The sequence below is a fragment of the Xyrauchen texanus genome, chromosome 14, assembly GCF_025860055.1.
Source record: "Xyrauchen texanus isolate HMW12.3.18 chromosome 14, RBS_HiC_50CHRs, whole genome shotgun sequence".
Lineage (NCBI taxonomy): Eukaryota > Metazoa > Chordata > Actinopteri > Cypriniformes > Catostomidae > Xyrauchen > Xyrauchen texanus.
In genome coordinates, this window is record NC_068289.1 from 25240491 (window position 1) to 25255327 (window position 14837).

The following is a 14837-nucleotide window of genomic DNA, read 5'->3' on the forward strand; positions in this document are numbered from 1 at the left end:
ACATTTATACATATAAATTATGTGATCCAAAGTGCATTTGAACAGCGGTGAAAAACATTCTTATGATTCATACAAGAAGACAGAAAAGTACGTTTGAAGTAAGTTTGGAGCAGAAGATATATAAATTAACCTTGTGTAAATTGTCAGCATTACGTTAAGCTAAAAAGCTATTTCTACCTGTTTTTCATGCACATGTTACCAGGCAGGATCATATATTTTTATCAAGCAAATTCACGTTGGATTATAATTTCTTTTTTTCTAGTAAGACCTTTGATATTAGGGCAAAAGTTTTATTCTTGATAATAATTTTTTGATTGTTTTCCTGTAAAAAGATCTAAAAATCCTTAAAACAAGATCAATTAGACAACACTGCATAAGATATTTAGGTTTTTCAGAGAATGTGTTTTTAACATGTGTATTTTGTCTTACTGTACTGGCAGAGTTATTATAGTCAAAACAAGTGAAAAAATCTACCAGTGCTGAAGACGTAATCCAAAATATTTAGAATATATTACTGACCTTGAGTAATCTAATGGAATGTATTACAAACGACATTTTACAGCATGTAAACTGTAAACTGTAATCTGTAATTGAATACATTCCAAAAGTAACCCTCCAAACAATCTCTGCTTCAGGACAATTTGATTTGGCAATAAAATATTTGACTAACAAAGCCTGTAGTACATATTATAGTATAAGAAAATCATTATTTGAATTAAAATCCCGTCCCATTAAACTGTGGTTGAAAGTCTTTGGCACCATCATCAAACCTATACTTCTATATAGCTGTGAAATCTGGGGCCCCAAATATAAATTCAATTATGAATCCTAGGACAGAAGCCCTGTTGAAATTTTCCACCTAGAATTCTGCAAAACATCCTGGGAATTCACAGAAATGCTCCAAGTCTGGGTTGTAGAGCAGAACCTCTTCTCACTGAAATCCAGACGAGAACAATTAAGTTCTAGTTCCATTTGTCAGACACATCTCCAGATAACTACCATCACCGTGCCATTATACACAGGGCAGGACACCCAGAGAGTGACTAAATTCATCCATCCATTTCAGACTGGAAAAACTGAAACAGACAGAAAGAACAATCCAGGAAGAATACATTCATGATTGGCAGCACAAAGTCACACAAGTACATTAATTAAGCTACTTCCACAGAATAAAGACTGATAATAAATTGGCACCATACAGTATTTGATCAATATTAAAGGCTATCGACAAAGTTAGATACTATCAAAGTATCATCTAAGTGAGCAGTCAGTCTGTAGAAATGGGCCGTCACAGAAAGAATGAAAACTACAATATCAAAGCATCAGTCCACCAGTTTCTGGACCGGCGTTGACTGGTGGACTGACATTCATTGAGGACGAGCTGCACTTCCTCACTTACTGCAGTAAATATGAGATAATTAGAAACACTTACTTTACACAAATAGCTCATATTCTACCTGAATTCCAGGAAATAAATGATTAAGAAAAACTCTTGTATCTTATGGGAGAGAAAGTAGAGTGTCTGACAATGCAGTACGTGCCCTCCTGTCATCATATGAGGAAGAGAGGCTATCTCCTCATGTTATTAGAGCTCTATTGAAACTGCTATTTTAATTTCCCTTTTTCTTTCTTTTCTCATTGCTCACGTTTTCTCAACATCCCCGTCTCCCAGCTTGGCCTCTTTGGTGACACCGTCGACAACTTCGCACAGCAGTTTTCGGCACTGAGACGGGCAACCCAGGCAGTCAGACTTCGCTCTGGAGCTGGTACCAAGACCACTCCGTCCCCCGGTGGAGGGCAGGGAGGAGAATCCTTGTTTCATTTGCCGCACCGCCTTAGGGCTGTGGCACCCACATTCTCAATAAAGAGTGATTTCCTCACTCCCTGGGTCATCCAGCCGGTGCGCGCCATTCTCACGGCACCCCGGCCCCAAAACTCTACAGTCCTGGCTCCCTGGATGCAGTTCCCTCACTTCCGGCCCCGTGACTGCTCAGCCCCGGCAGGCCAGCACTGACAAGTTCCGAAGACGCCTCTATAGGACCTCTTCCTCAGTCTCTAACCCACCCCCTGCTGGGTGCGTGGAGCAAGGTAAGTGCTTTGAGTCTTTTCTCAGCACCCAAGCCTCAGGACACTCTTCTTCCTCCCGACGTGCTATTACCTGCTCCCCCCGCCACGAAGACCCGCCCAGGACTTCAAAAGCGATCGTCCCATTAGTGCCCCTCACGCTGAGTTTGGATGCGTGGCTTTCACTTCCCAAGAAGTGGGCATCCACATACTCAACTACCTCGACGACTGGCTCATCCTGGCTCAATCTCGTGAGTTACTGCGCTCTCACAGGTATCAGGTGCTCAGCCACCTCAGACGTCTAGGGCTTCAGGTCAACTGTGAAAAGAGCAAGCTCGTCCTGGTTCAGAGCATCTCTTTTCTCGGCATGGAGTTAGACTCAGTCTCAATAACAAAGTGTCTTACCAACGAGCGCGCTCAGTCAGTGCTCAGGTGCCTCGCTCTCTTCGAGCCCGGCACATCAGATCATCTAAAACAATTCCAGAGGCTCCTGGGGTATATGGCATCCTCAGCCGCTCGGGTTGATGCATATGAGACCACTTCAGCACTGGCTTCAGACTCGAGTCCCGAGATGGGCATGGTGCCACGGCACATACTGTGTGACAATCACCCCTTCTTGCCGTCAGACTTTCAACCCTTGGACAGACCTCTGCTTTCTGCAAACCGGAGTCCCCTTGCAGCAGGTGTACAGACATGTCGTGGTGACTACAGACGCGTGTTGACACATCAACTGCCTTGAGTTGTCGGCTGTATCTCTTGCCCTACGGAGGTTTCTCCCACTAATCCGGGGAAAGCATGTCTTGATCCGCTCAGACATCACCGTGACGGTAGCGTACATAAACTGCCATGGCAGCGTGTGCTCTCGTATTATGTCACAACTCGCCCGCCATCTCCTCCTTTGGAGTTTGCCTCGACTCAGGTCGCTGCGTGCCACTCACATCCCTGTCAATCGCGGCAGGTTTCGCCCAGCTGAGAGTGGAGGCTCCACCCCCAGGTGGTCCAGCTGATTTGGGACCAATTCGGCAAGGCACAGATAGATCTCTTTGCCCCCCAAGACAGCACCCACTGCCCGCTCTGGTACTCAATGACAGGAGCTCCTCTCGGGACAGATGCGCTGGCACACAGCTGGCCCCGGGGGCTGCGAAAGTATGCATTTCCCCCAGTAAGCCTTCTTGCACCTGTGCTGTGCAAGATCAGGGAGGACGAGGAACAGGTCATCCTGGTGGCCCCTTACTGGTCCACCCGGGCCTGGTTCTCGGATCTTACGCTCCTCACAACAGCACCTTCCTAGTAAATTCCCTTGAGGAAGGACCTTCTTTCTCAGGGACGGGGCACCCTCTGGTACCAGCACACAGACCTCTGGAACCTCCACGTCTGGCCCCTGGATGGGATGCAGAACATCTAGTGGTGTCCTAGACAGGATTAACCAAGCCAGAGCTCCCTCCACCAGGCAACTTTACACCCTAAAGTGGCGCTTGTTCATGAATTGGTGTTCTTCTCGAGCCGAAGACCCACAGAGGTGTGCAGTTCGGTCAGTGCTTTCATTCCTGCAGGAGAGGATGTCCCCCTCCACCTTGAAGGTGTATGTAGCTGCTATCGCAGCCCACCAAGATGCAGTAGATGGCAAGTCCCTAGGTAAGCACGACTTGATTATCAGGTTCCTGAAAGGCACCCGGAGACTGAACCCTCCCCGGCCTAGCCTGTTCCCCTCCTAGGAATCACTCTGTGGTCCTCTTGGGCTTTCAGAGACCCCCCATCGAGCCGCTTCATTCATTTGAGCTCAAGGCCCTCTCCCTGAAGACGGCCCTCCTAATCACATTAGCCTCCATCAAGAGGGTTGGGGACCTGCATACGTTCTCTGTCAGTGACACCTGCCTGGAGTTTGGTCCGGCACATTCTCAAGTTATCCTGAGGCCGTGACCGGGCTACGTGTTCAAGGTTCCTACAACCCCCTTCAGGGACCAGTTTGTAAGCCTGCAAGCAAGCTGCCCTGGGAGGAGGCAGACCCAGCCTTCTCGTTGCTGTGTCCGGTACCTGCTTTGCGTATCTATTTGGACCGAACGCACAGCTCTAGATGTTCTGAGCAGCTCTTTGTCTGCTTCGGCGGACGGTGGAAAGGGAACGCCGTCTCCAAACAGAAGTTAGCTCACTGGGTCGTTGATGCTATTTCCTTAGCTTATCACACCCAGGCTGTGTCTGCCCCCTTGCGGGTTCAAGCACACTCTACGAGAAGTGTGGCATCCTCATGGGCACTGGCCCATGGCACCTCCTTAGCAGACCTCTGCAGAACAGCGGGCTGGGCAACACTCAATAACTTTGCCAGATTTTACAATCTCAGGGTTGAGTCAGTCTCGTCCCGTGTTTTTAAGATTAAGATTAAGATTAAGATTCAACTTTATTGTCATTGTGTAGAGTACAGGTACAGAGCCAATGAAATGCAGTTGTTTCCGCATATCCCAACTAAGCTGGGTTCAGAGCACAGGGTCAGCCATGAAACAGCGCCCCTGGAGCAGATAGGGTCAAGGGCCTTGCTCAAGGGCCCAACAGTGGTATATTGGCGGTGCTGGGTTTGAACCCCCGACCTTTTTGGTCAGTAACCCAGAGCCTTAACCACTGAGCCACCACTGGCCACTGGCCCACTGGTTTTGTCAGGTCCAAGCCGGTAGAACTCGGTAACGTGGCACAACCGACCGGCTGGTCTCGCTTGCACACAGCACCCTTCACCAAGTTTATCCACTGCACCTTCTATCCCAGATTAGCCACTAAGCATCGCTCCCTGGATGTTCTCCTCCCTAGACCCACAATGAGACACAGGTGCTCTGTACTAGGGTCGGGCCCCTGTCGGCGGACCCGCGTTTCCCTTGTGCAGCCCCGCTGCCCCGGTCGCCATGCTTGTAGAGTCCCCCCTCATTAGGCTTGACCTATCACCATGCCATATCCCACGTATGGCTTCACAACCCTCGTGGTGTATTTGCCACATGTTACCTCCCCCTAGACTGGGCAGGATGTGGCCTCCACAGGGTCTTTTCCCCCTGAAAGTATAGGACCAGGAAAGACCACCTTCCCCGACACATTTCATAGCGTTAAGATAGCCCCAGCCGCTGCATGTCCTACGTGAGAGACATAGTGAGAGAAAAGGTGCGACTGCCGGGCTTGCTCCCATGCTAGTTATGTAGCACCTGTTCCCCCCCACTCAGGGGTGCAGGGAACCTAAGGTCTGTATGTGACACCTCTTTGGGGGTGTTGGGGAGCGCTACGTGCAGCCTCTAGCACGCAGTAGCCTGCTTGCACCTGTCTCAGCAGTTCACGTAACACAGTCAGTGCAAAGCGTTTTTATATGGGACCCCTTGTGTCACTTCATTCGACACAACGTCGAGTAAGTGACAGAAGGTGAATGTCATGGTAACTGTTTTAACCTCCGTTCCCCGAGGGAAGGAATGAAACTGTAAACGGCCGTACCTTATTTTTGGCTCCTCAGTGCAAAATCCTGACTGGCACTCGCTTTATACCCATATGTCCAGGGCAGGGCATGCAAATTCTGTCTGCCAATTTGACATTGGCCTTTTCTCAGGTTCAGAGGTAGGTTTGGTGTCCCAGTAAGACCCCTTGTGTCACTTAATTCGACACAACGTCTCGTTACTTCCCTCGGGGAAAAGAGGTTACAACAGTAACCATGACGTTACAATAGTAAAAACAAACGTTAGCATAACTGAATGCAATATGAACTAACATTAACAATGAACAATTTACTAAGATTAATAAATGCTGTAAAAATATATTTTTTATTTTTAGTTCAGTATAACTATTGCATTAAGTAAAGTTAACAAATAGAACCTTATTATGAATGGTTTCCAACAAGAATTTGTATGTGCAGTTAGATCTGATGAGTCATCAATATTTTTGGTCTATTTTACCAAAAGAGAAAGACTGTACATTTTTAATGTGTATATATGCTAAAAGTTTATTTTGTCAACATTTAGGACTACATCAGCATATACTGTAGATGCCCTCACAGCTAACAGACATGGACTAAAGGCCTCAAAGCTTTTTTTTTCAATTTATATTTAATTTTTTCTACATCGAGACCACAGCTAGTAAGCTGCTTAAAAGATAATTGATCACAAGCATTTTTTTACTGCAAGGTTGTAAATGTAATTACAATTAACTAAATGTAAAAAACTGAATAATTAATTGGGCTCAGTGTAATAGTTGCTCTTACTTTCCTATTTTTACCATACGCCTAAATGCTGTGAGCTTTTGTCTGAGGCTATGCAAAATTTACTGAAAAAGACACTGTCTTTTTTTGTCTCGCATTAGAGTCACATGTTCAGTCATGTTCTCTCAGGGCCTTGAATTTTAAATAATTTATTCAGTATGTCACTATTTAACCTACATATGTCCTCCACGGTGCACTACTGAGGATGGATGAATTGAAATATTTTCATATTTCCTCCCTTCTGTCACTGTCCTCAGGCTTACAAGGATTGAAAAGATGGTCTTTCTCTGTAAGAGAGGCAGTGATGTGTGTAAAAAGAATATGTTCCATTTTGCAGCTGCTCTGTAAAGTGGATTAAATTGTACAAGTGACATGATGAGCCTAATGTTTGTTTATAGGGTCATCATGGTCGTCACAGATTTTTATGAGAAAATAATTCCACATAATGCTTAGCAGAATTTGAACACTGTCTTGCACAAAATTTTTCACATGCCCCATGCCTTGTGAGTTTTTATGTTTCTTTTTTTAAGGTAAAGTGTGTAAAATACTTATTATATACTTACAGCAGAGTAAAAATAAAATCTGTTTAAAAACAAGAAATATTTCTTTTTGGTGATGCTAGTGATATAAGTTGATATAATGAAACAATACTTTTACAGCACTTATTAATCCTGATTAATGTTAATTTCTACATTACTTTTAAGATGTTAATGTTCACATTAGGAAATGCATTTTGAACTAACATAAATAAATCGTTTGGTTACGGATGTAACCTCCGTTCCCCGAGGGAGGGAACGACACGTTGTGTCGGAGAAGCGACACTAGGGGTCTCTCTTGAGCGCCGATATCCACCTCTGATCTATGAAAAAAGGCCAATGAGAGTTGGCAGCCGGTATTTGCATGTCCGCCCCGGACATACGGGTATTTAAGCGGCGCAAATACGGGAGTTCATTCAGGATTTTTCTGAGGAGCCGGAAATGGTCCGGCCACAACAGTGGCTCGATTCAGCGACATGGCGGAGGAAAGACACAGCGTGTCGTTCCCACCCTCGAGGAACGGAGGTTACATACGTAACCAAATGTTCCCCTTCTGTCGCTCTCTCCACGTTGTGTCCGAAGCGACACTAGGGGACCCATTCCAATCTTGCCATGCGCTGAACCGTGTACGTGAACGCCCGATACAGAGGCGGGCAGGGATTTCATCCAGTGCCGCGCATCGTCTGTACCTGGCTGCACGTACCCTTCCCCAATGCCCCATAAGAACATCGGAATCCTTCTAGTTACCCTGGAAGGGGAACAAGGCGATGTTTGCCAACCTGGGAACGGGCCAGCCTGGCTGGGCCTCTTTTCTCTCTATGTTTCTCGCATAGAGCAATCACGGCCAGGGCCCTTACACGCATATAGGGAAGGGGGTCTTACCCAGACCCTGCGGAGACCACACCTGCCCTTTTTCTTGGGGAGGAAAAGTGGTAGACACGTCACACGGCCGTCTTAGGGCTCGTGTGGAAAGTATGGTGTGGTGGTAGATCCAGCCTCGAAAGGGGGGAGTTGCTACAGCACGGCGACCGGGGCAGCTGTAACTGCCCAAGGGAGACACGGGGGTCCGCTCGTAAGGGGACAGAACCGTGGAATTACACACAGGAGGAGTCCGAGCAGGAGGAGCACCTATACCAGTACAAGGTAGCCATCAGGGTACCCGCAGTGGCTTGGGTCGGCGAGTTCCTCCGCTGAACCGCGGACCCGGAGGGCTGGGGAGGAATCGACCAGGGTCCCGACTCGGAGTGGGGCACCCTGGGAAGAAGGCGCACTACTTTACCTTGACGTCAGGAAAAGGGCGCTGGGCGCAAGCGATCCACCCGGCCGGTCGGTCTACGTGTTACCGAGTTCTACGGGCTCGGACCTGACAAAACACGAGATGCAACCGACTTGACGCGGAGGTTGTAAAACCTCGCGAAGGTGTTGGGTGTTGCCCAACCCGCGGCTCTACAGATGTCTGCTAGGGAGGTGCCCTTGGCCAGTGCCCACGAGGACGCAACACCCCTTGTTGAGTGAGCTCAGACCCGCAAGGGTAGGGGCACGGCCTGGGTGTGTTAAGCCAGTGTGTGATGGCGTCGACAACCCAGTGGGCAAGCCTCTGTTTGGAGACGGCATTCCCTTTCTGCCGTCCCCAAAGCAGACAAAGAGCTGCTTAGAGCGTCTGGTGCTCTGTGTGCGGACCTGGTAAATGCGCAGGGCGCGCACTGGACATAGCAACGAAAGGGCTGGGTCTGCCTCCTCCCGGGGCAGCGCTTGCAGGTTCACTACCTGATCTCGGAAGGGTGTGGTAGGAACCTTGGGCACATAGCCCTGTCATGGTCTTAGGATCACAGACGTATCCACCGGACCAAACTCCAGGCAAGTGTCGCTGACAGAGAACGCTTGCAGGTCCCCGACCCTCTTGATAGAGGCGAGCGCGATCAGCAGGGCCATCTTAAGAGAGAGGGCCCTGAGTCCAATTGATTCAAGTGGCTCGAAGGGAGGTCTCTGGAGTCCTGCCAAGACTACCGAGAGATCCCAGGAGGGAACTAGGCCTGGCTGGGAGGGATTCAACCTCTGGGCGCCTCTCAGGAACCTGAGGATCAAGTCGTGCTTACCCAAAGACTTGCCGTCTACAGGATCGTGGTGGGCGGCAATGGCGGCAACATACACCTTGAGGGTGGACGGGGACAGCCTCCTGTCCAGCCTCTCCTGTAGGAACAGGAGCACTGACTTGATTGCGCATCTCTGCGGGTCTTCAGTTCGGGAAGAACTCCAATCTGTGAACAAGCACCACTTTAGGGCGTAAAGGTGCCTGGTAGAGGGGGCTCTGGCTTGGTTGATTGTATTCATAGCGGTCAGCGGTAAGTCGGCTAGCTCTTCCGCATCCCGTCCAGGGACCAGACGTGGAGGTTCCAGAGGTCTGGGCGCGGGTGCCAGAGCGTGCCCCGTCCCTGAGAGAGGAGGTCCTTTCTCAGGGGAATTCGCCAGGGAGGAGCTGTCGTGAGAAGTCTGAGTTCCAAGAACCAAGTCCGAGTGGGCCAGTAGGGGGCCACTAATGTGACTTGCTCCTCGTCCTCCCTGACCTTGCACAGCACCAGAGCGGGCAGTGGGAGGTTTCCTGGGAGGGAAACAGGTCTACCTGGGCCTTGCCAAACCGTTCCCAAATCAGCTGGACCGACTGGGGGTGAAGCCTCCACTCCCCACCGGGCAGGCGTTGTCGTGATAGCGCGTCCGCTATGACGTTGAGCTTGCCGGGGATGTGAGTGGCACTTGGCTCCATAGGAGGAGACGGCGGGCGAGTTGTGACATGTGGCGGGAGCGTACGCCGCCTTGGCGATTTATGTACGCCACCACCGTGGTGCTGTCCGATCTCACGAGGACATGTTTGTCCCGAACTAACGGGAGGAACCTCCTGAGAGCAAGAAGGACGGTCAGCAACTACAGGCAATTGATGTGCCAACGCAGCGGGGCCCCTTTCCAACGGCCCGCTGCCGCGTGCCCGCTGCACACGGCACCCCACCCGGACCGGGAGGCGTCGGTTGTGACCAGAACGCATCGGGACACCTGCTGCAGGGGCACTCCTGCCCGTAAAAAGCCCAATGCGTGCCGTGGTGCCATGCTTGTCTCGGGACTCAAGTCTGGAGCCAGTGCTGGGGTGGTCTCATATGCATCAACCCCAGCGGCGCGACCGCCGCGGAGGACGCCATATGCCCCAGGAGCCTCTGGAAAAGTTTTAGAGGGACCACTGTGCCTGGCTTCAAGGAAGCGAGGCAGTCCAGCACCGACTGAGCATGCTCGCTCGTGAGACGTGCTGTCATTGAGACTGAGTCTAACTACAACCCGAGAAAAGAGATGCTCTGAACCGGAGTGAGCTTGCTCTTTTCCCAGTTGACCTGAAGCCCCAAGCGGCTGAGGTGCCGGAGCACCTGGTCTCTGTGCGGATGCCGGCTACTCGTAGCGGGGCAAGGGCCGCCTCTGCGACCTTCGTGAAGACGCGAGGGGACAGAGACAGGCCGAAGGGGAGGACTTTGTACTGGAACGCCTGGCCGTCGAACGCGAACCGTAAGAAGGGTCGGTGTCATGGCAGAATTGAGACGTGGAAGTACGCGTCCTTCAGGTCTACTGCTGCGAACCAATCTCGATGCTGAACACCAGCCAGAATATTTCTCTGCGTGAGCATTTTGAACGGGAGTTTTAACAAGGCCCGATTGAAAACTTGCAGGTCCAGGATTGGTCGTAAGCCGCCGCCTTTCTTGGGTACAATGAAGTAAGGGCTGTAGAAACCCTTCCTCTTTTTGGTTGGAGGGATGGCTCTACCGCGCCCTTGGCTAAGAGGGTCGCTGATGCTGGCATCCTCTGGACTCGTCTGAACCGGCCGGCCGGGGAACAGTCGTGGGCAGGTGGAAGGCGGGATCGCCGCATCCGGTGTACCGGGACTGTCGTAATCTGAAAGCAGATTGCCGTGAGAACGGCATTTGCGGGCCAGGTGACCCAGAGGCAAAGGAAATAGCTCTTTTATTGAGAATGTGGTTACCACAGCCCCCGTCAGGGGGTGTGGCAAATGAAAAAACAAAGTATTCTCCTCCCGGCCCTCCACCGGGGGACGGAGCGGTCTTACCACCTCCGGAGCTAACGTCTTCAGCTCTGGGTCGGCTGTCTCAGGAACGCTTGGGAGCCTTCCGGGTCCTAGAGGGGGTTCGTGAGACAGGGGGTGTGCACCGCCTGCGGGGTGCTCGACGCTGGGGCTGAGAGCTGGGCCCGGGTTGAGGTGGAGCAGGAGCTGGTTTCTTCGCAGGGGGACGCCCTCAGCGGGCAGACGGGGCAGGGCCCGTAGCGGCAGGTCTGCGGCGGGGCATGAAGTGAGAGATGGCCTCTGTCTGCTTCTTCACCGCGGAGAACTGTTGGGCGAAGTCCTCGGCCAATCTGAGAGACAGGTGTGTCCAGGAAGCGGTTCTTGTCGGCCTCACGCATCTCGACCAGATTGAGCCAAAGATGGCGTTCCTGGACCACTAGGGTGGCCATCGCCTGTCCGAGTGCCTGCGCTGTGGCCTTCGTCGCTCTCAGGGCGAGGTCGGTCGCTGAGCACAGTTCCTGCAGCACATCAGGATCAGGTCCACCCCTGTGCATGTTTCTGAGTGCTTTGGCCTGGTGGACTTGCAGGAGGGCCATCGCATGCAGGGCGGAGGCAGTGTGTCCAGCCGCACTGTAGGCCTTCACGTTGAGCGAGGATGTTGTCCTACATGGCTTGGATGGGAGTACGGGGCGGCCACGCCAGGAGGTAGGGTTACCGGGGCATAGATGGTATGCAACTGCCCTATTGACCTGGGGAATCGGCCCGTATCCGTGGCGCTCTCCGCCGTCGAGGGTGGTGAGAGTGGAGCGGGTGGCACCTAGACGGGCGGAGAGCGGGGCTCTCCACGTAGACGTCAGCTCGTCATGTACCTCCGGGAAAAACGGGACCGGGGGGGATGCGAGGCCGTGAACGGCGCGCTGCCCCCAGGAACCAGTCATCCAACCGTTCACGGCAGCCCGGGAAAGCATGTCAGACATCTGAGTGTTGGCCTCAGCCTGGGCCTGCTGGCCCGAAGGCGGCAGTCCAGGGGAGTCCTCGGCATCAGACATCACACTCTCCAATGCAGCGGCGAGCTCATCTGCTTCGGGCTCGGGAGGATAGACAGCCGGGCCGTGAGGCGAGCCGCTATCGCCGCGAGTGTAGACGGGGACCAGCGAGCGTGTCGGGGAACGGGAGGTTCGCGGGGGGCTACCTGGCGAAACTGCACCGGCTGCCGCCCCCAAATCGCCCCCAGCGCCAACCGCATCGTCCTCAATCCCGTGGGAAGAAGGAGCAATGCGGGGTGCAGCTGGGGTGGCTTGCTTTCTGTTGAAAGCAAGCCGCGACCGCAACGTGGTCATGGTCATGTTCTCGCAGTGAGAACATGAGCCATCCACAAACGCCGCCTCGGTGTGATCGCGGCCCAAACACACGAGACAGCGCCTGTGGCCGTCTGAAGCGGAGAGCACTCTACCGCATCCAGGAACAACACAGGGGCAGAAGGGCATCTTGAAAAGACGGCGTCCTGAAAAGGACGTTCAACGCCGCTGTGTTTTGCTCTTTTAGAGAAATTACTCTTTTAATAGGAATTTACTCTTTTAATACACAGTGTGTGTGTGTGTGTCTGCGCTGTCGAAGCGCTCAGGGGCAACAATGCACGCCGTGCAATGTGAAGGAGAAAGCCGCTGTTGTGCGCCGTCAAGATCCAACAGCATGCAGATCGTCAGAGGAAACAGGAACGTTTAAAGTGGTGTGTAACTCGCAGCAAACTGCAGACAGACCATCGGCTTCAAAGAAATTTTCTGAATGAACTCCCGTATTTGCGCCGCTTAAATACCCGTATGTCCGGGGCCGGGACATGCAAATACCGGCTGCCAACTCTCATTGGCCTTTTTTCATAGATCAGAGGTGGATATCGGCGCTCAAGAGAGACCCCTAGTGTCGCTTCTCCGACACAACGTGGAGAGAGCGACAGAAGGGGAAAGTTTATTTATACTGTAAATTAATTTGAATAAAGATGATTAAATGCTATAATAAAATCTTCCTTCTTAGCTCATGATACCTAATGCATTGTTAAAGATGTTAATGTTCACAACCTTATTATAAAGTGTTTTTATTTTTAAAATGTAATTTAATTAACCTTTTGATTTTCATTGCAGGAACTTTTACTACATCACCATGCTACGAGACCCTGTATCACGTTACCTGAGTGAATGGAAGCACGTGCAGCGTGGTGCCACCTGGAAGACATCCCTTCACATGTGTGATGGGCGCTCACCCACACAGGATGAGCTGCCCACCTGCTATAGTGGAGACGACTGGTCAGGGGTCACACTGCACGAGTTCATGGACTGCCCTTCCAACCTAGCCAACAACCGGCAGGTGCGCATGCTGGCCGATCTCAGTCTCGTGGGCTGCTACAATCTCTCCACCATGAACGAGAGCGAACGTAACTCTATTCTCCTAGCTAGCGCCATAAGCAACCTAAAGAACATGGCCTTCTATGGCCTGACTGAGTTCCAGCGCAAGACACAGTTCCTGTTTGAGGGTACCTTTCATCTGCGCTTTATTTCCGCCTTCACGCAGCTCAACAGTACACGCGCTGCCAATGTGGAGCTGCGCAATGACATGCGCCACCACATAGAACAACTGAATTTTCTAGATATGCAGTTGTACGAGTTTGCCAAGGACCTGTTCGTGCAGAGATACCAGTTCACGCGCCAGCACGAGCGGCAGGAAGAGAGATTGAAGAGGCGGAAGGAGCGGCGCTGGCTCAGGAAGCGGCGAGTCATCCAGAGCAAGCAACAAAGTGAGGAAAGACAATCTCGGATCACCACAACTGAAGACTATGCCAGCCAAGTGGTCCATTGGTGATACCTCTTTTGGAATCTCGAACTGTGACACAGAGAGCATAAAGGGCAATTTGTGGAGGAGTTGGAAGAGAAAACTTTATCTAATGAGTTTCTTTTGTCATGAGGCTGGCAGGCATTTTCCAGGCCTTTTAGTTGCTAAGGATTTCTGCTGACCTCTTTGCAATGAAATCTAGATGGCAATGTTGATATAGACTGCAATAAAATTGCTGACAGCTGACATTAATACAATTATAGAGGTGGCTCTGTGCCTATTTACCAAGCAACCCTCAAAGTCTTTGTGAAGGACAAACGAACAAACCTACACCCAAACTTTTAAGAAGGTTTAATAGACTTCAGTATATTAGAGGTAGGTCAGGCCGAACACGTTATTGTGCTAAAAAAGCAAGGTCAAAGATGTCTGTCTAGCACATGTTACATATTTAAAAATGAATGAATGAAAAAAGCACAGGCTGACTCAAAAACATGTTTGCTCAAAAACTTCACGGCATACATGCTGGACACATTTTTAATGCCTAGGTTTGTCACCAGTATAGATTCACATAAGGAGATATTTCTCCTCTCTTTTTGAAAGTAGCTTGTGATAGTTTTTCCATGATATGACATACAATTCAGAATTACCGGACACCACAACGACAAGCCATGTCTAACATTGTGGCACATTACACTGTAAACACTACAATACACTGTAAATCTTGGGGATATGCCCAGCCCTTTCTGATTAATTACAGTTTTCCTCAATTTTATACGTTTCTCCAAACTAGTCAATGCTCTCAAAACAATTCATCCAGCTGACAAAACCGACTCCTAATTTTGCAGAACAATTCAATTTCACTGCATAATGAAGCAATGTATTCTTTTCTGATAATGCATTTATTAAAATGTAATACTAACATCCATACTATAGATGTGATCTATTGAATGCAAAACATTTTCAGCTACAGACACACAACTCTACTATTGAATTTATCATAAAATCCACAATAAAGAACTTTTTCCATTGCTTTTTGTAAAATCTCTCTACATTTCTAGTTGTTCCTGCTCTTCCTCTGGAAAGAGGGTGAGAAAGTTTACTTTAAAAAATAAAATAAAAAATAGCTGTCTTGCGATATTCTACG

At 50.3% G+C, this 14837-nt stretch overlaps 1 protein-coding gene across 1 annotated transcript in view; it reads left to right on the forward strand.

Moving 5' to 3' along the window:
- The window catches only part of LOC127654719 (heparan-sulfate 6-O-sulfotransferase 3-B-like), a 183063-nt gene extending 169340 nt beyond the window's left edge, over positions 1 to 13723 (forward strand). The window contains exon 2 of the mRNA XM_052142018.1: positions 13009 to 13723. Within this exon, the coding sequence (XP_051997978.1) occupies positions 13009 to 13723 (715 nt within the window). The remainder of the gene's footprint in view (positions 1 to 13008) is intronic.
- Positions 13724 to 14837: the final 1114 nt, after the last annotated feature.